The sequence below is a fragment of the Caretta caretta genome, chromosome 16 (genome assembly GCF_965140235.1).
Source record: "Caretta caretta isolate rCarCar2 chromosome 16, rCarCar1.hap1, whole genome shotgun sequence".
In the NCBI taxonomy this organism is placed as follows: Eukaryota; Metazoa; Chordata; order Testudines; family Cheloniidae; genus Caretta; species Caretta caretta.
In genome coordinates, this window is record NC_134221.1 from 1,099,965 (window position 1) to 1,123,810 (window position 23,846).

The window sequence follows — 23,846 nt, forward strand, 5'->3', positions numbered from 1 at the left end:
GCTAACATTAAGAGTAGCCATATACATGCAAAGGTGTAAATATATTAGCCTAAATTACCTTTGTCTGATTGGTCCTAGTATGCAGACTTCCACAGCTCTCTACATACGCATATGAGGTGAGGAGCAAGATGGGAATGTGCAGGAAAGTAGAGGGGGTGTACTTTTGTAAGAAGTACTGTACTCTGTGACATTGGCCCTGAAGTAATGGATAACTGATTGTCTGACTGTGTGAGTGTAATGTGCTTCAGCTGGAAAGGATGCTGGAGAACACTGCAGTCCGAGCCCAGAAGCAGCTGATCCTGCTCCATAAAGAGGATGGGCCTCTCCCTTGCCGAACTGTGGAGTGGCTCAACATGAGGAGCTGGTGCTCGGCTCATCTTCACCTCCGCTGTCCCCGTCGAGTCTTTTCCCGGAGGAGCCTACCCAAGCTGGTAAGGGACACCTGCCCGTGTGTTGGTCTTCTGTCAGCACTTTCAGTCCTAGCAGCACATCTACTGTTCATTAAAGATAACCTGGGATAATGTCAGTGCATCATGTTGTGACCAGCAGTTGGGAAAGATATTACCAAGATATTGTCTCCATTAATCGAGGACCTAATTCATTGTAGAAACCTAGTAGAGATCCTTGGTTTACAGCTGATTTAGGGACTGAAGGATGTTTGTAGGGATTTTGATCTGTTGGAGCCAGTGAACGTGTATAGCTGTTATGTAGCCCTGCCACGGGCTGGTCCCCCAAGAGTCCTTTCAGGCCTTAATCACAGACCGCATCCACCCCAGATCTCCTTCACCACCATGTTTTCTTGTATTCTTCTAGCAGGCTACAGCCAGTAGTGCTATTCACATCTACTTTCCGTCCATAGCCAGCCCTCCTTGCTTGCTTCTAGGGAAGGGAACTGTATTTGCAGCATCTAGTCCTGCTGGCTTCAGCCTTTCTTCAGGCTCCCTGTTCTCCTGTCTGAGGAGAGATTAATAAGACTGGGACTTTTCAGCTTGGAAAAGAGGCGACTAAGGGGGGATATGATAGAGGTCGATAAAATCTTGAGTGGTATAGAGAAAGTAAATAAGGAAGTGTTATTTACTCCTCCTCATAATACAAGAACAAGGGACCACCAAATGAAATTAATAGGTAGCAGGTTTAAAACAAACACAAGAAAGTATTTTTTCATGCAACGCACTGTCAACCTCTGGAACTCCTTGCCAGAGGGTGTTGTGAAGGCCAATACTACAACAGGGTTCAAAAGGGAGCTTGATAGATTCATGGAAGATAGGTGCATCAATGGCTGTTAGCCAGGATGGGCAGGAATGGTGTCTCTAGCCTCTGTTTGCCAGAAGCTGGGATTGGGTGACAGGGCATGGATCACTTGATGATAACCTGTCTGTTCATTCCCTTTGGGACAGCTGCCATTGGCCACTGTCAGAGGACAAAAAGAAAAGGAGTACTTGTGGCGCCTTAGAGACTAACAAATTTATTTGAGCCTAAGCTTTCGTGAGCTTTCATGCATCCGATGAAGTGAGCTGTAGCTCATGAAAGCTTAGGCTCAAATAAATTGGTTAGTCTCTAAGGTGCCACAAGTCCTCCTTTTCTTTTTGCGAATACAGACTAACAGCGCTGCTCCTCTGAAACCTGTCGGAGGACAGGATACTGGGCTTGATGGACCTTTGGTCTGACCCCATATGGCCATTCTTATGTTCCCCCAGCACTACCGTCCTGCCTGCTTATATAGTCCTAGCTGATGGGGGTACTTCTGCCCAATTAGCCCCTCAGCTGTATCTCTATTCAGTTAATTAGCCGCCTCTGCCAACTATCTGTCTTCCAGTTAGGTCCCAATTAATATAGCCTGGTGGTGATAGAGTGACAGGGTGCTGCGTTAATACCAGACTCAGTACACTAGCTTACAAGCCCTTAGTGTTATCAGAAGGCTCTCAGTGTTTGAGGAGAGGGTGCAGAGAGCCAAGCAGGCTGAAATCCTGCATAAATTGAGGAACTTCTTTGTGGAATACAAGAATGAGGCTTTCAGATGGTTAGTTGCGACTGGTTGCATTTTCTTAGAGGTTGAGTTCAACATTTGATGTTTTCGTTCCTGTTTTTTTTTTTTTTTTACTTATTTATTTTTTGTAGGGGGATGGGTGGGAGGAGGAAGGAATGTCATGACTTTATCTTTCCCAAGAAGTTGCACAGTGCGTATCTTGTCATGCAGGACAATTGCACATTCTCAACTCAGTGGAAGAGGGAGTCTTTTAAACATGTGGTCAGAACTGGTGGCCACCTTAATGCAATGAAGGCCGAGTAGCTGTTTCTCTTACAAATTCCCTGAGCCTCCAGGTTTTGTAACAAAATGTCAGAACAATGGTAAATGGCATCAATGTGAAGCTTGGTTGTATATCATGGGGTTTTGCCTAGTTGAAGTTGTAGTGAAGGAAGTGACTTATTTTGCAGGCAGGTCCATCTTTAAAGTGGATAAACTGGTGTAGTGTTAGAAAGCGAGAGAGAGTTTCAGCTCTATTTAGCTGTTCATTTAGGGATCAGTTCTATCCTATTGATTACACTGGGAGCTCTTGGTGCTCTGCAACTTTGAAAATTAGGCCACCTCTCTTTAGTACCTAAATGTGGGTTATATGCCTAATATTTTGACCGTATCCTCTTTGCCTCAGTGTCCCTGTTTATAGATGAAAATGTGATAGTGCAAAATGTTATTATTTCCCTATGTTTGGCTGGCAAGCCTTCCCTTAGTTTATTTGTTGACCTAGGTCCCCTCTTTAAATACCAGGGAAGCTAACATCCCTTAACACTGGTTTGTTTTGAAAAGTTGGCGGAAACAGGTTTGTGGGCTTCGCTCTGATTATGACATCTAAAATAAAACTTAAATCCTGCTCAGTTTGTTTAATTATTTTGTTAAGGACACAAGCTGAGCCAATTCTCTGTGTGTCTGAAGGTGTAATCTGTCAGCCATGTCTAGGAAGGAGGGATGAGGACATGTTTGTGCCTTCTTGTCCTTTGGTTCACTCCCCTCTCCACATGGTTCTCCATAATGGACAAATGAGTTCTAGAGACAATTATCCAAGGTTGCAACCTTTAATTTCCTTTATCTCCTATCCCTGACAAGGTACTTGCAAGCTACAAGGTCAAAGGATTACCCAGATACTACCACCATGCTAAAAGCCATGCAGCATTGTCTGAATATCAGGGCTATAAAGCATGTTCCTCCATCCATAACTTTCTATGGAATGTATTTTTTTCATAGACTCACAAAAGTCAGAGGCTTCAGAGCAGTTGGGAGCCTGAAATCTTTGAGCAGGCTCTAGCTCTTGGGGGGGTACGCTGTTGTCTGTTCTGGCACCTGTTCACCTGGGAGACTGCATGTCTTCGATTGACCTCTCTCATACGGATCTCTGCTGCCAAGTACAGGATTCAGACCCACTGACTAAGGGCCAGCCCCCCTCATCTGTTGGTGCTTGGATGAGTTTTGTAAGTCCATCTGGGTCTGTTCCTAATTGCATTGTGTCTGTAAGGGATTAGGGAACATATCAATGAAGAAGAGAAATATTTGGCTTTTGCCTGTAGATTAGTTGTCTTCAATTATGCTTGTGCAGCATCTGTGGCCGACCCTGTATTGGTCAGCATTAATACTAACGTAAACATTTTTAGAGGGAAGCAAACATACACACTTCAATTTTCTTATATTTTAAAAAGGAACTTTCATTATTTTTAGCTGTGTAAATTACAGCCTTCTGGGTGGGAATTTGTGAGTGGGTCTTCGACACTTCAATATGAACAGCTTTGATCTATCTTTTAATCTTCCAGGAGAAAACCCACCCACCAGATGTGAGTCATAATATTCCTATGATCTTTACCTCCTACATACAGACAGTACCAATTGTGCAAGTGCAACTGTTGACAAACCTGGCATTAAAATCATTGCTTGTATTAAAGCCCAGACTCTTGATATCGTAGTAACATCATGTCTGTGGTTACTGCTCTCCACATCCACCATTTTTCTGCCTTCCCCCATTTTGGCTTATGAACTCTGAATGCAACTTATGGAAGTATAGAATCATCGAACATCAGGATTGGAAGAGACCTCAGGAGGTCATCTAGTCCCACCCCCTGCTCAAACCAGGACCATTCCCCAACTAAATCATCATTTGCTTTTATTTACATCTTGCACACTGCAGTTTCTCTTCAGGAAGAAACTCAAGAATCTTACTAAGCTCAGTAATTAATTGGTAGAGAGCTGTTGTGTTGGCTCATCAGCCCAGAGTTGAAGCTGTTTAGCAGGACCTTCCAATTGCTCATTTTGTGTGAATCTGATGCATCTCCGGCAAATCCTGGGTGGATTTGATAGCTGCTTTCAACTACCTGAAAGGGGTTTCCAAAGAGGATTAATCTAGACTGTTCTCAGTGGTAGCAGATGACAGAATGAGGAGTAATGGTCTCAAGTTGCAGTGGGGAAGGCTTAGGTTGGATATTAGAAAAAACGTTTTCACTAGGAGGGTGGTGAAGCACTGGAATGCGTTACCTAGGGAGGGGGTGGAGTCTCCTTCTGTCATAAATATAAAGGGAAGGGTAACCACCTTTCGGTATACAGTGCTATAAAATCACCCCTGGCCAGAGGCAAAACCCTTTCACCTGTAAAGGATTAAGAAGCTAAGATAACCTCGCTTGCACATGACCTAAAATGACCAATGAGGGGATAAGATGCTTTCAAATATATGTATAAGTAGGGGCATAGCGAGCAGATCGAGGGACGTGATCGTTCCCCTCTATTCGACATTGGTGAGGCCTCATCTGGAGTACTGTGTCCAGTTTTGGGCCCCACACTTCAAGAAGGATGTGGATAAATTGGAGAGAGTCCAGCGAAGGGCAACAAAAATGATTAGGGTTCTGGAACACATGAGTTATGAGGAGAGGCTGAGGGAGCTGGGATTGTTTAGTCTGCAGAAGAGAAGAATGAGGGAGGATTTGATAGCTGCTTTCAACTACCTGAAAGGGGGTTCCAAAGAGGATGGCTCTAGACTGTTCTCAATGGTATCAGATGACAGAACGAGGAGTAATGGTCTCAAGTTGCAGTGGGGGAGGTTTAGATTGGATATTAGGAAAAACTTTTTCACTAAGAGGGTGGTGAAACACTGGAATGCGTTACCTAGGGAGGTGGTAGAATCTCCTTCCTTAGAGGTTTTTAAGGTCAGGCTTGACAAAGCCCTGGCTGGGATGATTTAACTGGGAATTGGTCCTGCTTCAAGCAGGGGGTTGGACTAGATGACCTTCTGGGGTCCCTTCCAACCCTGATATTCTATGATTCTATGATTCAAATCTGAAGGGGGGGAACAAAGGGTTTGTCTGTCCGTGTGATGCTTTTGCCGGGAACAGATCAGGAATTCAGCCTTACAACTCCTGTTAAGTTAGTAAGTAATCTAGCTAGAAATTCGTTAGATTTCCTTTTGTTTAATGGCTGGTAAAATAAGCTGTGCTGGATGGAATGTATATTCCTGTTTTTGTGTCTTTTTTGTAACTTAAGGTTTTGCCTAAAGGGATTCTCTTATGTTTTGAATTTGATTACCATCCTGATTTTACAGAGGTGATCCTTTTACCTTTTCTTTAATTAAAATTCTTCTTTTAAGAACCTGATTGATTTTTTTATTGTTCTTTAGATCCAAGGGTTTGGGTCTGTTTTCACCTGTACAAATTGGTGAGGATTCTTACCAAGCCTTCCCCAGGAAAGGGGATGTAGAGCTTGGGGGGATATTTTGAGGGAAGACGTCTCCAAGAGGGCTCTTTCCCTGTTCTTTGTTTAAATCGCTTGGTGGTGGTGGCATACGGTTCAAGGACAAGGCAAAGTTTGTACCTTGGGGAAGTTCTTAACCAAAGCTGGTAAGAATAAGCTTAGGGGGTCTTTCATGCAGGTCCCTACATCTGTACCCTAGAGTTCAGAGTGGGGAAGGAACCATGACACCTTCCTAAGAGGATTTTAAGGTCAGGCTTGACAAAGCCCTGGCTGGGATGATTTAGTTGGGGATTGGCCCTGCTTTGAGCAGGGGGTTGGACTAGATGACCTCTTGAGGTCCCTTCCAACCCGGATATTCTATGATTCTATGATTCTCTTCATGTTTTTATCAGATGCTTGAGTTCTATTCTGGGTGGGAGGGGTAGTGTTAATGTGTGAGTGAAAGCTTCTGTTTTTCATCTAGTAGTGTCCCTACGGGTTCTCCACTCTAGGTTTGCTAGGACCCCCTTCGCCTTTGATTAGAGATTTATTACAGCAATGTCTGTTCGGCTTGCGTGTGTGCCCTAGTCAGCCTTGTGCCCCTTGCCGTTGTTATATAGCACTGCGTGGGTGAAGCACCCTCAGTTCCTCAACTGCCTCGACCTTAGATGGAGCCCTGGCAGTTGTTCCCATTGAGATTTCCTCAACTTGTCCTCATTTCTTATTCTAATAGTTAGTCTGAGGGCTTGTCTCCACTTACCAGGGGATTGACGCTCAGCAGTTGATCCGCCCGGGTTCGATTTAGTGGGTCTAGTGAAGACCCACTAAATCGACTGCTGATCACTCTCCCGTCAACTCCAGTACTCCACCGGCACAAGAAGCATAAGGTAAGTCGACAGGAGAATTTCTCCCATCAACCCAGCATGGTGTAGACACCGCAATAAGTCGACCTAAGGTACGTCGACTCCAGTTAAGTTATTCTGGAGTAGCTGGAGTTGCATAACTTAGGTCAACTTAGCCCCATAATGTAGACCTGCCCTTAGTAGCTCTTAGCATTAGACTAATTAGTTGTAAGTAGTGGTAGTTTAAGTGTCCTAGTTTAAAAAAATGTTTATTTTTCTTTCATGTATGTTATATATTATGGATATTAGGTAGCAGTTCTTGTTCACTGGGAGGTTATGTCTGGTTCTTCCAGCTTCAAACATTGTCTGTCATGCCAGGAAAAATGAAGAACTTCATTTCCTTATGATGGAGAGCTTTCTGTGCCCGGCTTCTGATCCATGCCAAGGGGCACCCCCTGTACTCTGGTCTCTGAGCAAATCTGCTGCGTCCACAATATTGGAGCCCCATATCTCTGGGTCATCTAAGAGGAGACCCAAGACTCCTCTCATAATTCCTCAAAGGACAATGCCCTTGGATCACCAGGTAGAGAATCTACCTCAAAAAAGCCAAGGTTGTCAGTGTCTTCAACCACTAAGGCACCATCTGCTCTCCAGTCAGGTACCCACGAGGTGGCTGGTTTCTCCAATACCCAGGGCACTGCTAGATTGAAAGATGGCAAAGCCTTGGTCTGGAGAGGTTGCACTGTTAGCAGACTGAGGTGGCAAGAAGAGCGCTTCTGCTTCCTTGGTACGGAAGAAACCCACTTGGGCTCCAAAGTTATGCTCAGAATAAAAAAGGACAAAGCCAGAGTCATCCTAACAGTTCCGACCCGGCCCAGATTTCTTACCTGATTCAGCTGACCGTTTGCTCTCAATCACTCTCCTCGCTGCTCCTCATCTCCTCTCCCAGGAAAGCGAGATGATCCTTCACCTCAGTCTCGCAGTGCTTCATCTCAAACTGTGGTGATGGTTCACAGGCAACCTGCTCAGAGGATGCAAAATGAATACTGTTGCGCAGCAGAAAGCAGTCCACTTGCTGCACGTACTCTCAAAAATGGACGAGATTTGTCTGTTGGTGTGACTTCAAACATATGTCACCAATGACCTCATTGCTGCTGGATATACTGGACTATATCCTAACTCTAAAAAGCTTGGGACTTTTGATGAACTCCATAAGAGTTTACCTGGCAGCTATAATGGCTTTCTACCCCCCAATAAAGGGTTATTCTGTCTTTGCCCACCCAACCACAGCGAGATTCCTCAGGGGACTTGAAAACCTCTACATGCGAGTCCAATGCCCTACTCCTGTTTGGAACCTCAGTCTAGTCCTTAAATGTCTCACAGGACCCCCGTTTGAACCAATAGCTACCTGCGCAATGCTCCATTCCTGATAGCCATCACGTTGGCGCAGCAGGTTGGGGAACTAGGAGGCCTGATTACATGCCCCCCTTTCACAGTAGTTTTTAAGGACAAGGACAAGGCCGTGCTGCAACCCCCTCAAAAATTTTACCCAAAGTTTCTTCCAAGTTTCATATTAACCAACCCATTTACCTGCCTGTTTTCCACCCCACACTGCATCTAGATAACCAGGAGGCATCCTGGTTATCTAGATGAAGTCAGGAGATCCCTGGCCTTCTATCTGGATATGACAAAGTCCTTCAGAACGACCCACAAGTTGTTTGTCTCTGTGGCAGATAGGTCAAAAGGGTCTGCAGTCTCTAATCAGAGGCTTTCCAAGTGGAGATCAGCCTGCATTAATTCTTGCTACAAATCTTACAATATTCAAACACCTTTGAATATATACACTCATTCTTTTAGGTCCATTTTCACATCTATGGCATTCCTCAAGAATGTGCCCATTATTGAAATACGTAAAGCTGCTACTTGCTCACTGAACACGATGTTATAACTCACAACTCTGCTGCAGATACTGTGTTTGATTTGGCTGTACTTTCTTTGATACTGGACTCCAAAGTCTCCCCCACCTTAGAGGGAACTGCTCAGAAATCACTAGAGTGCAGCACCCATAAGGACGCTGCTGAAAGAAGAAATGGTTACTCATCCTGTGCAATCACTGTGGTTATTCAAGTTGTGGCCCCCTGCAGGTGCTCAACCTCCTGTCCTCCTTCCCCTCTGCTTCAGAGTTCTTTGCTGTGGAGCTTGGCGTTAGAGAAGGAACTGTGGGTGGTTATATAACAATGGAACAGGGCACAAGACTGACTAGCATGCATGCAAAGGTGACACAGACACTGCTATGAAAAATCTCCAATCAGTACGCACCTAGATTGGAGCTCCCGTAGGGACACACGTCTCAAAGAACCACAGTTACTGCACAGGGTGAGTAACCATTTCTTCTGTGAAAGGTTTTACATTTGGACTTGTCTGATAACTTAGGGTTGTTTTGTCCTGCAATAATGAGAGCTGAAGAAATACAGTAAACAAACCACACGGGACACATTAAGATACCAGCAAAAACAACAAGGAATCCTTGTGGCACCTTAGAGACTAACAAATTTACTTGGGCATAAGCTTTCCTGGGTTAAAACCCACTTCATCAGATGGTAAGGCAACTCCCATCTTTTCATGTGCTGTAATATATGTACCTGCCTGCTGTATTTTTCACTCCATGCATCTCATGAAGTGGGTTTTAGCCCACGAAAGCGTATGCCCAAATAAATGTGTTAGTCTCTAAGGTGCCACAAGGACTCATCGTTGTTTCTGCTGGTACAGACTAACACGGCTACCCCTCTGAAACCTATTAAGACACTGTTATTATTATTTATCCAAATCCAGAGAAGGTTCAGCTTCAAAGCTGAATCAAACTTGGTGATTTCTCTTTCAAATACAGCTGCTCACATTTATATCTACAGTAAAGTTAATCAGATATTTAGATACAAAAAAAGGTCTTTAAGGATAAATATTTAAAGAATTCTTTTCATGAATAAATACATACACTATTTCCCAATGACTTTTCATGGTTTTGGAAATCTCTGACAGTACTACTATAACCATTCTATAGGTATTAAGAGTGGATTTCAAATAAAGAAACTTTACATGTGTAAGAAAAATAGTTATTGATGATTTCAGGGCAGCTCTGCTCGCTGCTTTTCTGCTTAACTGGTCTTGGAATGTCTAACTATATATTTCCAAACACTGATGCACTGATGAGGTGCAGTGGAAAAACAAAGGCAGCATTTGGCCTAGTTTGGAGTACAGTGCCATTGGAATTCATATTCAGCTGCCAGCTATTTTGTTTTGCTATGTCATGGATGTTCTGCACCTGAGCACTTACTGTTGTTTCAGATATGTTAATTCCTACCCAGATGTCTAACACATTTATTCTTAAATGAATGTTTCTTCATCATTATCCCCCAATGTGGCAGCTCCAGTTGGATTTTATCACATATCACAATTTATGTCACAATGATTAGAGCACCAGTGTGGGAATATTGTGTGTCCTTAATTTCCCCTGCTGTCTGTGCATTATTCCCTTCTTTCATTAACTGTGTAGGGTCAGGTATTCATAGAATCACAGAATATCAGAGTTGGAAGGGACCTCTGGAGGTCATCTAGTCCAACCCCCTGCCCAGAGTAGGACCAATCCCCAACTAAATCATTCCAGCCAGGGCTTTGTCAAGCCTGACCTTAAAAACCTCTAAGGAAGGGATTCCACCACCTCCCTAGGGAACGCATTCCAGTGTTTCACCACCCTCCTAGTGAAAAAGTTTTTCCTAATATCCAACCTAAATCTCCCCCACTGCAACTTGAGACCATTACTCCTTGTCCTGCCATCTGCTATCACTGAGAATAGTCTAGATCCATCCTCTTTGGATCCACCTTCCAGGTAGTTAAAAGCAGCTATCAAATCCCCCCTCATTCTTCTCTTCTGCAGACTAAACAATCCCAGTTCCCTCAGCCTCTCCTCATAAGTCATGTGTTCCAGACCCCTAATCATTTTTGTTGCCCTCCACTGGACTCTCTCCAATTTTTCCACATCCTTCTTGTAGTGTGGGGCCCAAAGCTGGACACAGTACTCCAGATGAGGCCTCACCAATGTCGAATAGAGAGGAACGATCACGTCCCTCGATCTGCTGGCAATGCCCCTACTTATACACCCCAAAATACCATTGGCCTTCTTGGCAACAAGGGCACACTGTTGACTCATATCCAGCTTCTCGTCCACTGTAACCCTTAGGTCCTTCTCTGCAGAACTGCTGCCTAGCCATTTGGTCCCTAGTCTGTAGCGGTGCATTGGGTTCTTCCGTCCTAAGTGCAGGACTCTGCCCTTGTCCTTGTTGAACCTCATCAGATTTCTTTTGGCCCAATCCTCCAATTTGTCTAGGTCCCTCTGTATCCTATCCCTACTGTCCAGTGTATTTACCACTCCTCCCAGTTTAGTGTCATCCGCAAACTTGCTGAGGGTGCAATCCACACCATCCTGCAGATCATTAATGAAGATATTGAACAAAACCCATTTGTGTAAATTTCTTTGTTTGATAGAGAGCATTGCAGGGTTCGTGGAGTGAGAAGTCTTATATAAAAAGGATTTCTCTAGTTATATGCAAAATATTTTTAAAAATTTGATCTTTAGCTTATGCCTTCTGGGATTTGGGGAGAGAGATGGAAAGACAGTGTCCAGAAGAAGACCAGGCAGAGGGAGGAGAGGATGAAAGAGACAGAGAAAACAAACAAGTTGGAAAGGCACACACACACAAAGAGGTGCAATGGCATTGCCATTAATCGGGACACTTAATGTGATCACTGAAACATGTTCTTTATATTCTAAGATGGGAGTGTCAGAGATTGAAATAATGTTGTGAACTAGCCCCCTGTTGAGGCAGTAATTTACAATCCCGATTAAAGTCTCAAAGCACACCCCAAAGCACTAGATCATTGGAGGTCTGGATAAATGAGGTTAACATGTTGGCTGTTTTTCACTATTACCAATGTGGGGGGAAGACCAGGGAGACTAAGAGTGCATCTACACTGCACCCTTCTTTCAGCAGTATGTAATGTTCAAACATGGGCAGTTCCCCGAGCATATGTAACAACAGCAGTGTAGATCCATGGTCCCCAAACTGTGGAGTGTGGAGGAACGTTCTGGGGGAACACCGCACAGCAGGGCCCAGCCCAGCCCCCACAGAGGGCAGGGAGGGAAAACCGCCCAGCCCCGCTTTGTCCCCAGCTCTGCTCCAGCCAAGCACAGCCTCTTTTATTCCAGTGTAAAAATACTCTAAAAGCATTTAAATAGATGCTGGGTACAAAAGTGCTTTCAGTGTGTCCGTACCTTCCTTGGCTCTAGGTACTGAGTGTCCCCTTCTCCCTGGGCAACCCTTTGCCAGGTAATTAGAGAGCCAGCAAGAAGGCTTCCCCCACTACCTGAACCCACTATTTATTAGTCCCTTTGTTTTCTGGGGACAGAACCTTGATCCAGATGAGTGAGATTTGCAGAAGTGATAAGAGATGTTTGCAATATCCCAGCTGCACTGTGCTTGCCATAAAATTAAAGCAACTTTAATTTGTGTAATTTCTCCCATGCCAAAGGCATCTCCAGGTGCTTCCCAGAGTTAAATAATAAATGGCTGAGGGAAAAAAGGAATGTAAAGATACATGCAGGGGAGGGGAGAGATTTTCAGATAAAAAGAAATGGAGGAGAGCTGATGAAGCAGAGGAACAGGGGAGTTTTTCTGTGCAGCTGAAGCTGCAGATGAGGTGGTGGTTGCCTGAGCAGTGACAAGGCAGTATAGAGGCAAACATTCAGTGAGGGAATGAGCAGAGAAGAGGGGCAAGGACAGGGTAGGTGATGGGGCCTCACTTTGGAGCAGTGTTCTGAAACAAATGGGGAGAATTTGAGGTTGGGGTAAAGTTGTTGCACTTATTTGTACAAGTGTGAATTTGGTTAGTAGTACCATGCACATACTAGTGACCTTGAACTTGGTGAGCCTATATTGAAAATTATTGTAAGAACTGTGGCAACAGGAGATGTAGGTCTGAATGAGGATCCGAGCAGTGGTGGACACAGGTATTGTTCCACAGATACTAAAAAGCAGATATACGGGTACAGAAAAAGTGAAAGGGGAATAGTTGAGGATCAAAGGTAAAGCCCAAGTGTACAAATTGAAGACATGTGAAAGGTCTGGGAAGAGGAGATTTATAGCGTGCCCTTAGGTTGCTTGTAGGATTGTTTTTCAGGGACACTTGAAGTGGTAAGGCATGTTATTGTTAGTGAAATTAGACATTTGTTACTATTTTGAACAATTGAAGCTCTACAAATTGAGGTCCCTGTCCAGGACAGGAATGTTCCTAGTGGTGATGATTGGTAGCTCCTTGAAGAATGAAGTCTCTGTTCAAACACACATGATCTTCCTCCCAATGGCAGCTTCCTCATTTAGAGTATATCTTAGCTGCCAGTGAAGGTGTTATTGTAGCATGCGTAGATGGAGCAAGATGAAAACTAGCCTGGGTAACCATAGCAGTAAAGACCAGTGGCACAGGCTTCAGCACAGGTTAGCAACCTGAGGATGTATCCAAGGTCCCTGGTGGGCCTGTACTCGGGCTAGCTGCCCAAGTACAAGCCCGTGCCATCATGTCTTCACTTGTGTTGTTACTTGTGTGTGACCCCAAGAGCACCTTCATGCCCTCTGGCAGGGGGCCCACTGTACAGTAACTCATATCAGGCCTGACACACTCTGAAACCCAACACACTGTCATCATAATATATATCCAAAGGATATCTTGTACGGTATCATATGTAAACTGGTGACACATGATGTATATACAAGTTGTGTATAATGAATTATGTATGTGCTGGAAGTATGTTCTTCAGATGTGTTTGTACGGCAGTTCATAAACCCAGCCTACCCTAAACAAAGGAATGTGCATTGACCTGTCTGTCCGACTTGCTTGCAGGCAGAGGACAATGAAAGCACATTTACATGTAAGATAATCACAGCAATCAAGTTAAAAAGGGGAAAATAGCTTAGTGAGCACGCTAGGGGACAGAGTCTGTATCCCCAGGAAGTCTCCCTGGCTCTTGAGGAAAGACAATGGACTTTGGGGAAATATAAGGAGACCAGAAAGATACTCTAGTTGTCCATTATTTAGGGAACAAAGGAGACAGCACCCTCTGATTCTGTGAATATTGGATCCTCTTGCCAGAAGGAGTGGAGATGCTGGTGGCTTGATGTAAGTGAGAAAGCTGTTTAGGTAAAGTTAGTAGTAGACATTGGAAAGCATGTTTCATATTATTTTGTTTGTAGCCATGCCTGTTCTTTTACTCTTGCTACACTTACATTTCTGTTCTTTGTTAATAAATGCATTTTTAGTTGTAGTATAAATCATCTCAGTGCTGTTATATTGAAGTCAGTGTGAGTCTTTAGCTAAGCTAGCAGACTGGTGAGTGCTGTGTCTCTTTTGGAGACAGGGACCTTAACTTCTGTGAGTGACTGGGGAGAGGGACAGGACGCTCCAGGGAGATGTGTCTGGGGAACTCAGGAATGTGGGGATCACTGTTACCTGCAAGACAGGGTTTAGACTGCTAGAGACTTGAGGAGTTGGCTAGCAAGGCAGAAAGGCTGGAGTTTCAGGGAGCTGACACACATGCTAATCTTCAGCAAAGTTCATGCTCACACTTGCTAAGGCAGAGTGGTAACATGGTGGCTTGCAGTTCTGGAAGAGAGCATCTAGTGGTAGCCAGATTAAAACCAGCATGCGGATCCTATCCATGCTACAGTTATACCTTCACTTGAATCCACCTAACACAGGTAACAAAAATAGTGAAGATTTGGCTACTGTTACAGTGCTAGCTTTAATCTAGCTATGTCTACCTACTTCCTAATGGCTCATTGCACATGTGTGATAAACCATGCTCTAAATTGCCCTTTTTCTGCCCTGCAGATAGAAATGTATGAACGAGTATTTCAGAAACCACCAGACCGTCACTCCGACTTCTCTCGACTAGCCCGTGTTTTGACTGGAAATGCTGTAGCCCTAGTGCTCGGAGGTGGTGGAGCCAGGTAAGTCCCATAAGGTTGTTCTGTGTACTCTGAAAAGGCCTCTGTCCTACTGGTCAGGCCCTGTGGGCCGCAATGGCCACAGTAAAAAGAAAAGGAGGACTTGTGGCACCTTAGAGACTAACAAATTTATTTGAGCATAAGCTTTCGTGAGCTACATCTCACTTCATTGGATGCATGCAGTGGAAAATACAGTGGGGAGATTTTATATACACAGAGAACATGAAACAATGGGTGTTACCATACACACTGTAACCAGAGTGATCAGGTAAGGTGAGCTATTACTAGCAGGAGAGGGGAAAAAAACAAACCCTTTTGTAGTGATAATCAAGGTGGGCCATTTCCAGCAGTTGACAAGAATGTGTGAGGAACAGTGGGGGAGGAGGGAGAATAAACATGGGGAAATAGTTTTACTTTGTGTAATGACCCTTCCACTCCCAGTCTTTATTCAAGCTTAAGTTAATTGTATCCAGTTTGCCAATTAATTCCAATTCAGCAGTTTCTCGTTGGAGTCTGTTTTTGAAGTCTTTTTGTTGTAATATTGCGACTTTTAGGTCAGAGATTGAAGTGTTCTCTGACTGGTTTTTGAATGTTATAATTCTTGATATCTGATTTGTGTCCATTTATTCTTTTACGTAGAGACTGTCCGGTTTGGCCAATGTACATGGCAGTGGGGCATTGCTGGCACATGATGGCATATATCACACTGGTAGATGAGCAGGTGAACGAGCCTCTGATAGTGTGGCTGATGTGATTAGGCCCTATGATGGTGTCCCCTGACTAGATATGTGGACACAGTTGGTAACGGGCTTTGTTGCAAGGATAAGTTCCTGGGTTAGTGTTTTTGTTGTGTGGTGTGTGTTTGCTAGTGAGTATTTGCTTCAGGTTGGGGGGCTGTCTGTAAGCAAGGACTGGCCTGTCTCCCAAGATCTGTGAGAGTGATGGGTCGTCCTTCAGGATAGGATGTAGATCCTTGATGATGCGTTGGAGAGATTTTAGTTGGAGGCTGAAGGTGATGGCTAGTGGCGTTCTGTTATTATCTTTGTTGAGCCTGTCCTGTAGTAGGTGACTTCTGGGTACTCTTCTGGCTCTGTCAATTTGTTTCTTCACTTCAGCAGGTGGGTATTGTAGTTGTAAGAATGCTTGATAGAGATCTTGTAGGTGTTTGTCGCTGTCTAAGGGGTTGGAGCAAATGCGGTTGTATCGTAAAGTTTGGCTGTAGACAATGGATCGTGTGGTCTGGATGAAAGCTGGAGGCATGTAGGTAGGAATAGCGGTCAGTAGGTTTCCGGTATAGGGTGGTGTTTATGTGACCATCGCTTATTAGCACAGTAGTGTCCAGGAAGTGGATCTCTTCTGTGGACTGGTCCAGGCTGAGGTTGATGGTGGGATGGAAATTGTTGAAATCATGGTGGAATTCCTCAAGGGCTTCTTTTCAATGGGTCCAGAAGATGAAGATGTCATCAATATAGCACAAGTAGAGTAGGGGCATTGGGGACGAGAGCTGAGGAAGCGTTGTTCTAAGTCAGCCATAAAAATGTTGGCATACTGTGGGGCCATGTGGGTACCCATAGCAGTGCCGCTGATTTGAAGGTATACATTGTCCCCAAATGTGGAACAGTTATGGGTGAGGACGAAGTCACAAAGTTCAGCCACCAGGTCAGCCGTGACATTATCGGGGATAGTGTTCCTGACGGCTTGTAGTCCATCTGTGTGTGGATTGTTGGTGTAGAGGGCTTCTACATCTATAGTGGCCAGGATGGTGTTTTCAGGAAGATCACCAATGGATTGTAGTTTCCTCAGGAAGTCAGTGGTGTCTCGAAGATAGCTGGTAGTGCTGGTAGTGTAGGGCCTGAGGAGGGAGTCTACATAGCCGGACAATCCTGCTGTCAGGGTGCCAATGCCTGAGATGATGGGGCGTCCAGGATTTCCAGGTTTATGTATCTTGGGTAGCAGATAGAATACCCCAGGTTGAGGTTCCAGGGGTGTGTCTGTGCAGATTTGTTCTTGTGCTTTTTCAGGGAGTTTCTTGAGCAAATGCTGTAGTTTCTTTTGGTAACCCTCAGTGGGATCAGAGGGTAATGGCTCTTGATGTATCTTTGTCCTCTGTGATACAGGAGGGCCAGGGGACAGTGGTAGAGGGGAAATATAGAAGCCCTAGGCTAATTAAAGCGTAGTTCTCTGTAGACTAGGGAGGTTTGCTACAGGTTAATTGGAGCACCTATAGTCAATTAAGCCCTGTCAGGAACCTAACAAAACCCCCTGCTTCAGGCAGTCATGGGAGGAGGAGAAAGGAGCGAGGACTGGAGCTTGGAGGTGTGTTGTACGATTTGAAAAACCAGAGAACCGACATGAGGGAGACGCTGCCCCAGCAGGGGAGGGATACTTCCTCCCCCAACATCTAAGGACTGAAGGTTCGCCACCCAAGGGGGAAGAGGGTAAGAACCCGCATGGGTCAAGAAGGGCTGGGGCTCAGAGTGAGCAAACCTAGACCCCTCCCCCACTTCCCCCCTCTATCACCTTCCCGGGCCACTGTCGGGGACCTCAGCATCCCAGGAGCAGGGGCAAGGGGTGGTGTCTTAGTCCCCTGCCAAGAAAAGCGCAGGACCCACCATACTAACATCAGCCATCTTGCCACACCTCCTTCACAAACCCAAATGAATTAATTCTTATTCTGCTGTATTTGAAATTGCTAAGTCGGTGATGTGAGTTGAGGAACGTGCCCTGGGCTTATGTACCATCGCTTTGCAGAGTGTGTTTGCACACTGTGGGTTTGTAAATGGTGCTGCTGCAAGGACAGGAGGGGATTGGACTGTAGAGCGGATGAGCTGATTTTTTTGGAAGACACCTCTGAACAATATAAGCTGCTAGTAACAAGTCCCTTATTTCACAATCCTTACTACTCTTTCGAGCAGTATCTCTATGGGTGCTCCGCTGGAGCTGTGTCTGTGTCCCTGTGCTTCTGATCAGAGATCTCTTGGTAGCCATGTCTGTTTGGCCCACACATGCACCCTCCCTCCCTCATGCTCTGCCTTGAGGCTAAGTAGCGCTGCACAGGCAAACCACCCTCAGTTTCTTCTCAACTGCCCCTGGCTAGATACAGAGTAATTAGCAGTCTGTTCATGGATACTTTACCTCTTTACAAGTCTTTCTCTTGGATATTATTAGTGTTTTCGTTTGCCCTTTCTTCTTTGTTTGATAGGGTTTTCTTTCCTATTCAAAAAAAATTTTTAAATTATTTTTAAAGGTTGACGACCCCCCCCCCACACACACCCTCCCACCCACAGATTGTCCCCAGCAAGGGGCATGCTTGGCTTCCCCCAGTTTTAAGCGGTGCCTCTCCTGCAGGGAGGCCACACCAGTAACAGATGGACATTTCCGCTGCATCCATTGCCTCAGGCAGGCCCTCATTCCCCAGAAGTGTGCTTTTTGACAAGAGCTGAAAGCCAGATCCCCAAAAAACGGGAAATAAAACTGAAATTACTCCTTATGGAGGGACCTTTTCAACCTGTGTCCAATCCAGGTCCTGAGTCTCTTTGGCAATGCGAGCCATCGCCACAGCCTTCTACCTTCAAAGAGGGTGAACCAAGAGAAAAAACCTTCAGATTCCCCGTGCAAGACCTCCACAAAAAGAGCTACGAGCCCTCACAATGAGTCCTGAACTATCCAGAGATTCACGGCACGTTCAGTCATTTCAGTGCTGACAGCACCAACGGCTTCTAAGCATGGTACCCACAAATTGCTTGGGACTTCCATTTCAGACACCGCTAGTAAGCCTAAGGACCCTATGGGCACAGGCACCAAAGCAGTGGTACCTCCTGTCAGAGACAGGAACATAGACCATATCATCTCTGTGAAGATGGCACCAGTATGGAAGCCCTCAGTACCAATGAATTAGTAGGGAAAGCAAAAGTGGATGGGAACCTGGGAGGCAGTGACCATGAGATGGTCGAGTTCAGGATCCTAACACAAGTAAGAAAGGAGAGCAGCAGAATATGGACCCTGGACTTCAGAAAAGCAGACTTTGACTCCCTGTGGGAACTGATGGGCAGGATCCCCTGGGAGAATATAACATGAAGGGGGAAAGGAGTCCAGGAGAGCTGGCTGTATTTTAAAGAATCCTTATTGAGGTTACAGGGACAACCCATCCCGATGTGTAGAAAGGATAGTAAACATGGCGATCGGGGGAATAGTAAACAGTCAGCGTGGATTCACCAAGGGCAAGTCATGTCTGACTAATCTAATTGCCTTCTATGATGAGATAGCTGGCTCTGTGGATGAGGGGAAAGCAGTGGATGTGTTATTCCTTGACTTTAGCAAAGCTTTTGACACGGTCTCCCACAGTATTCTTGCCAGCAAGTTAAAGAAGAATGGGCTGGATGAATGGACTATAAGGTGGATAGAAAGCTGGCTAGATTGTTGGGCTCAACGGGTAGTGATCAATGGCTCCATGTCTAGTTGGCAGCCGGTATCAAGTGGAGTGCCCCAAGGGTTGGTCCTGCGGCCGATTTTGTTCAATATCTTCATTAATGATCTGGAGCATGGCGTGAAGTGCACCCTCAGTAAGTTTGCAGATGACACTAAACTGGGAGGAGAGGTAGATACGCTGGAGGGTAGGGATAGGATACAGAGGGACCTAGACAAATAAGAGGATTGGACCAAAAGAAATCTGATGAGGTTCAACAAGGACAAGTGCAGAGTCCTGCACTTAGGACGGAAGAATCCCATGCACCACTACAGACAAGGGACCGAATGGCTGGGCAACAGTTCTGCAGAAAAGGACCTAGGGGTTACAGTGGACGAGAAGCTGAATGTGAGTCAACAGTGTGCCCTTGTTGCCAAGAAGGCTAATGGCATTTTAGGCTGTATAAGTAAGGGCATTGCCAGCAGACAGAGGGACGTGATCATTCACGTGATATATAACGTGATGGTTATAAACTGTTCAGGAAGGACAGGCAGGGCAGAAAAGGTGGGGGAGTAGCACTGTATGTAAGGGAGCAGTATGACTGCTCAGAGCTCAAGTATGAAACTGCAGAAAAACCTGAGTGTCTCTAGATTAAGTTTAGAAGTGTGTGCAACAAGAGTGATGTAGTGGTGGGAGTCTGCTATAGACCACCGGACCAGGGGGATGGAGGTAGATGAGGCTTTCTTCCGGCAGCTCACGGAAGCTACTAGATCGCATGCCCTGATTCTCATGGGTGACTTAAATTTTCCTGATATCTGCTGGGAGAGCAATACAGCGGTGCATAGACAATCCAGGAAGTTTTTGGAAAGCGTAGGGGACAATTTCCTGGCGCAAGTGCTAGAGGAGCCAACTAGGGGGGGGCGCTTTTCTTGACCTGCTGCTCACAAACCGGGTAGAATTAGTGGGGGAAGCAAAAGTGGATGGGAATCTGGGAGGCAGTGACCATGAGTTGGTTGAGTTCAGGATCCTGACGCAGGGAAGAAAGGTAAGCAGCAGGATACGGACCCTGGACTTCAGGAAAGCAGACTTCGACTCCCTCAGGGAACGGATGGCCAGGATCCCCTGGGGGACTAACTTGAAGGGGAAAGGAGTCCAGGAGAGCTGGCTGTATTTCAAGGAATCCCTGTTGAGGTTACAGGGACAAACCATCCCGATGAGTTGAAAGAATAGTAAATATGGCAGGCGACCAGCTTGGCTTAATGGTGAAATCCTAGCGGATCTTAAACATAAAAAAGAGGCTTACAAGAAGTGGAAGGTTGGACATATGACCAGGGAAGAGTATAAAAATATTGCTCGGGCATGTAGGAATGATATCAGGAGGGCCAAATCGCACCTAGAGCTGCAGCTAGCGAGAGATGTCAAGAGTAACAAGAAGGGTTTTTTCAGGTATGTTGGCAACAAGAAGAAAGCCAAGGAAAGTGTGGGCCCCTTACTGAATGAGGGAGGCAACCTAGTGACAGAGGATGTGGAAAAAGCTAATGTACTCAATGCTGTTTTTGCCTCTGTTTTCACTAACAAGGTCAGCTCCCAGACTGCTGCGCTGGGCATCGCAAAATGGGGAAGAGATGGCCAGCCCTCTGTGGAGATAGAGGTGGTTAGGGACTATTTAGAAAAGCTGGACGTGCACAAGTCCATGGGGCCGGACGAGTTGCATCCGAGAGTGCTGAAGGAATTGGCGGCTGTGATTGCAGAGCCATTGGCCATTATCTTTGAAAACTCGTGGCGAACGGGGGAAGTCCCGGATGACTGGAAAAAGGCTAATGTAGTGCCAATCTTTAAAAAAGGGAAGAAGGAGGATCCTGGGAACTACAGGCCAGTCAGCCTCACCTCAGTCCCTGGAAAAATCATGGAGCAGGTCCTCAAAGAATCAATCCTGAAGCACTTGCATGAGAGGAAAGTGATCAGGAACAGCCAGCATGGATTCACCAAGGGAAGGTCATGCCTGACTAATCTAATCGCCTTTTATGATGAGATTACTGGTTCTGTGGATGAAGGGAAAGCAGTGGATGTATTGTTTCTTGACTTTAGCAAAGCTTTTGACACGGTCTCCCACAGTATTCTTGTCAGCAAGTTAAGGAAGTATGGGCTGGAAGAATGCACTATAAGGTGGGTAGAAAGCTGGCTAGATTGTCGGGCTCAACGGGTAGTTATCAATGGCTCCATGTCTAGTTGGCAGCCGGTATCAAGTGGAGTGCCCCAAGGGTCAGTCCTGGGGCCGGTTTTGTTCAATATCTTCATAAATGATCTGGAGGATGGTGTGGATTGCACTCTCAGCAAATTTGCGGATGATACTAAACTGGGAGGAGTGGTAGATACGCTGGAGGGGAGGGATAGGATACAGAAGGACCTAGACAAATTGGAGGATTGGGCCAAAAAAATCTGATGAGGTTCAATAAGGATAAGTGCAGGGTCCTGCACTTAGGACGGAAGAACCCAATGCACAGCTAAAGACTAGGGACCGAATGGCTAGGCAGCAGTTCTGCGGAAAAGGACCTAGGGGTGACAGTGGACGAGAAGCTGGATATGAGTCAGCAGTGTGCCCTGGTTGCCAAGAAGGCCAATGGCATTTTGGGATGTATTAGTAGGGGCATAGCGAGCAGATCGAGGGACGTGATCGTTCCCCTCTATTCGACATTGGTGAGGCCTCATCTGGAGTACTGTGTCCAGTTTTGGGCCCCACACTTCAAGAAGGATGTGGATAAATTGGAGAGAGTCCAGCGAAGGGCAACAAAAATGATTAGGGGTCTGGAACACATGAGTTATGAGGAGAGGCTGAGGGAGCTGGGATTGTTTAGCCTGCAGAAGAGAAGAATGAGGGGGGATTTGATAGCTGCTTTCAACTACCTGAAAGGGGGTTCCAAAGAGGATGGCTCTAGACTGTTCTCAATGGTATCAGATGACAGAACGAGGAGTAATGGTCTCAAGCTGCAGTGGGGGAGGTTTAGATTGGATATTAGGAAAAACTTTTTCACTAAGAGGGTGGTGAAACACTGGAATGCGTTACCTAGGGAGGTGGTAGAATCTCCTTCCTTAGAGGTTTTTAAGGTCAGGCTTGACAAAGCCCTGGCTGGGATGATTTAACTGGGAATTGGTCCTGCTTCGAGCAGGGGGTTGGACTAGATGACCTTCTGGGGTCCCTTCCAACCCTTATATTCTATGATTCTATGATTCCCCTTTATTCAGCATTGGTGAGGCCTCATCCCTGAGTACTGTGTCCAGTTTTGAGCCCCACACTACAAGAAGTATGTTGAAAAATTGGAAAGAGTCCAGCAGAGGGGAACAAAAATGATTAGGGGACTGGAACACATGATTTATGAGGAGAGGCTGAGGGAACTGGGATTATTTAGTCTGCGGAAGAGAAGAATGAGGGGGGATTTGATAGCTGCTTTCAACTACCTGAAAGGGGGTTCCAAAGAGGATGGATCTAGACTGTTCTCAGTGGTAGCAAATGACAGAACAAGGAGTAACAGTCTCAAGTTGCAGTGGGGGAGGTTTAGGTTGGATATTAGGAAAAACTTTTTCACTAGGAGGGTGGTGAAGCACTGGAATGGGTTACCTAGGGAGGTGGTGGAATCTTCTTCCTTAAAGGTTTTTAAGGTCAGGCTTGACAAAGCCCTTGGTGGGATGATTTAATTGGGGATTGGTCCTGCTTTGAGCAGGGGGTTGGACTAGATGACCTCCTGAGGTCCCTTCCAACCCTGATATTCTATGAGTCTATGACCTCTAAACAGCCCTCATTGGACTGCTCATTGCGGCAAAGATTGCTGGTTTTCTCGGTACCTGCGTGTCAACACCGACAAACTCTGCCAGTACCAATTTACCATGGCACCATAGGAATTTCAGTTGTCTAAGGACCTTGCGGTATCCGAGACCCCAAAGTTCCATTTACTCAGTACCAGGGCCCTGGTACTGGGTGCATCTTGAACCCCAGAGTCACCACTGGTACCAAACTCTTCACCTCTAGTCTCCTTGTCTGCTTCGCCAATATCCAGCAGAGACTCAGTGACCAGAAGGATGTTCTCTCTTGGCGCTCTCATTATGCTTCCTCCCACCATCTACCTGGACCTTCCCAGACACACCTTCACTCTGGACCTCAAGCCCCGTTGTATGATCATCTATGCCCTTTCCACTGCTCCAGTGGCTTTATTGGGATCTGTGGGCGGTCTACAGGCACCATAAATCCTGGGCACCTAGTGTCACCCATTGAGAGTCTGTGAGGCGCTCTCCTTCAGCCTGCATATCTAGAACCTCAGAACCTCCTGAGAAAATTTTTGAGCAGCAGGAGATCTGACTAGAAGAGGAGGCCACGCCGCAAACTAATTTCTCTTTCTCTCCTCCAGACGAGGCAGTGATGCCTCCACTGTCCATGGCAGACGATTTCAGGCTCTTTCAGGATTTTACAAAGAGGGTGGCAGATGCACTTCTAATCCCTCTCAGGAGGTGGAGGACACTCAACATAAGTTGCTGGATGTATTACACACCTCCTCCTCCTCGGGGGTCGCCCTCCCCATCAGTGTGGTGCTTTTGAATCCCGCTTAATTCATATGGCAAACACCAGAATCGGTCACACTAACATGCTAAAGGGCTGATTAAAAAATACTATGTACCCCCCAAGGATGTGGGATTTCTTTTTTTCCCACCCTCCACCTAATTCCATTATGTTAGATGCAGTGAAGTTCTGTGGCCGCCAACATCACTCAAAATACACCCCCTTACGATGGGGACTGGAAAAGGCTGGACTTGTTTAGTAGGAAGACCTATTCTTCCACGACCTTGCAATTTAGAAT

The 23,846-nt window shown here is 45.7% G+C and overlaps 1 protein-coding gene across 5 annotated transcripts in view; it reads left to right on the forward strand.

Annotated features, from left to right (window-relative positions):
* The window catches only part of PNPLA7 (patatin like domain 7, lysophospholipase), a 437,365-nt gene that overhangs the window by 298,420 nt on the left and 115,099 nt on the right, over positions 1-23,846 (forward strand). For all 5 annotated transcript variants that reach the window (XR_012665266.1, XM_048823395.2, XM_048823397.2 and 2 more), the window contains 2 exons: positions 249-431; positions 14,479-14,597. Coding sequence is in view for 4 of the 5 variants with exons in the window: in XM_048823395.2 (XP_048679352.2) it covers positions 249-431; positions 14,479-14,597 (302 nt within the window). In the remaining variant the exon portion in view is untranslated. The remainder of the gene's footprint in view (positions 1-248; positions 432-14,478; positions 14,598-23,846) is intronic.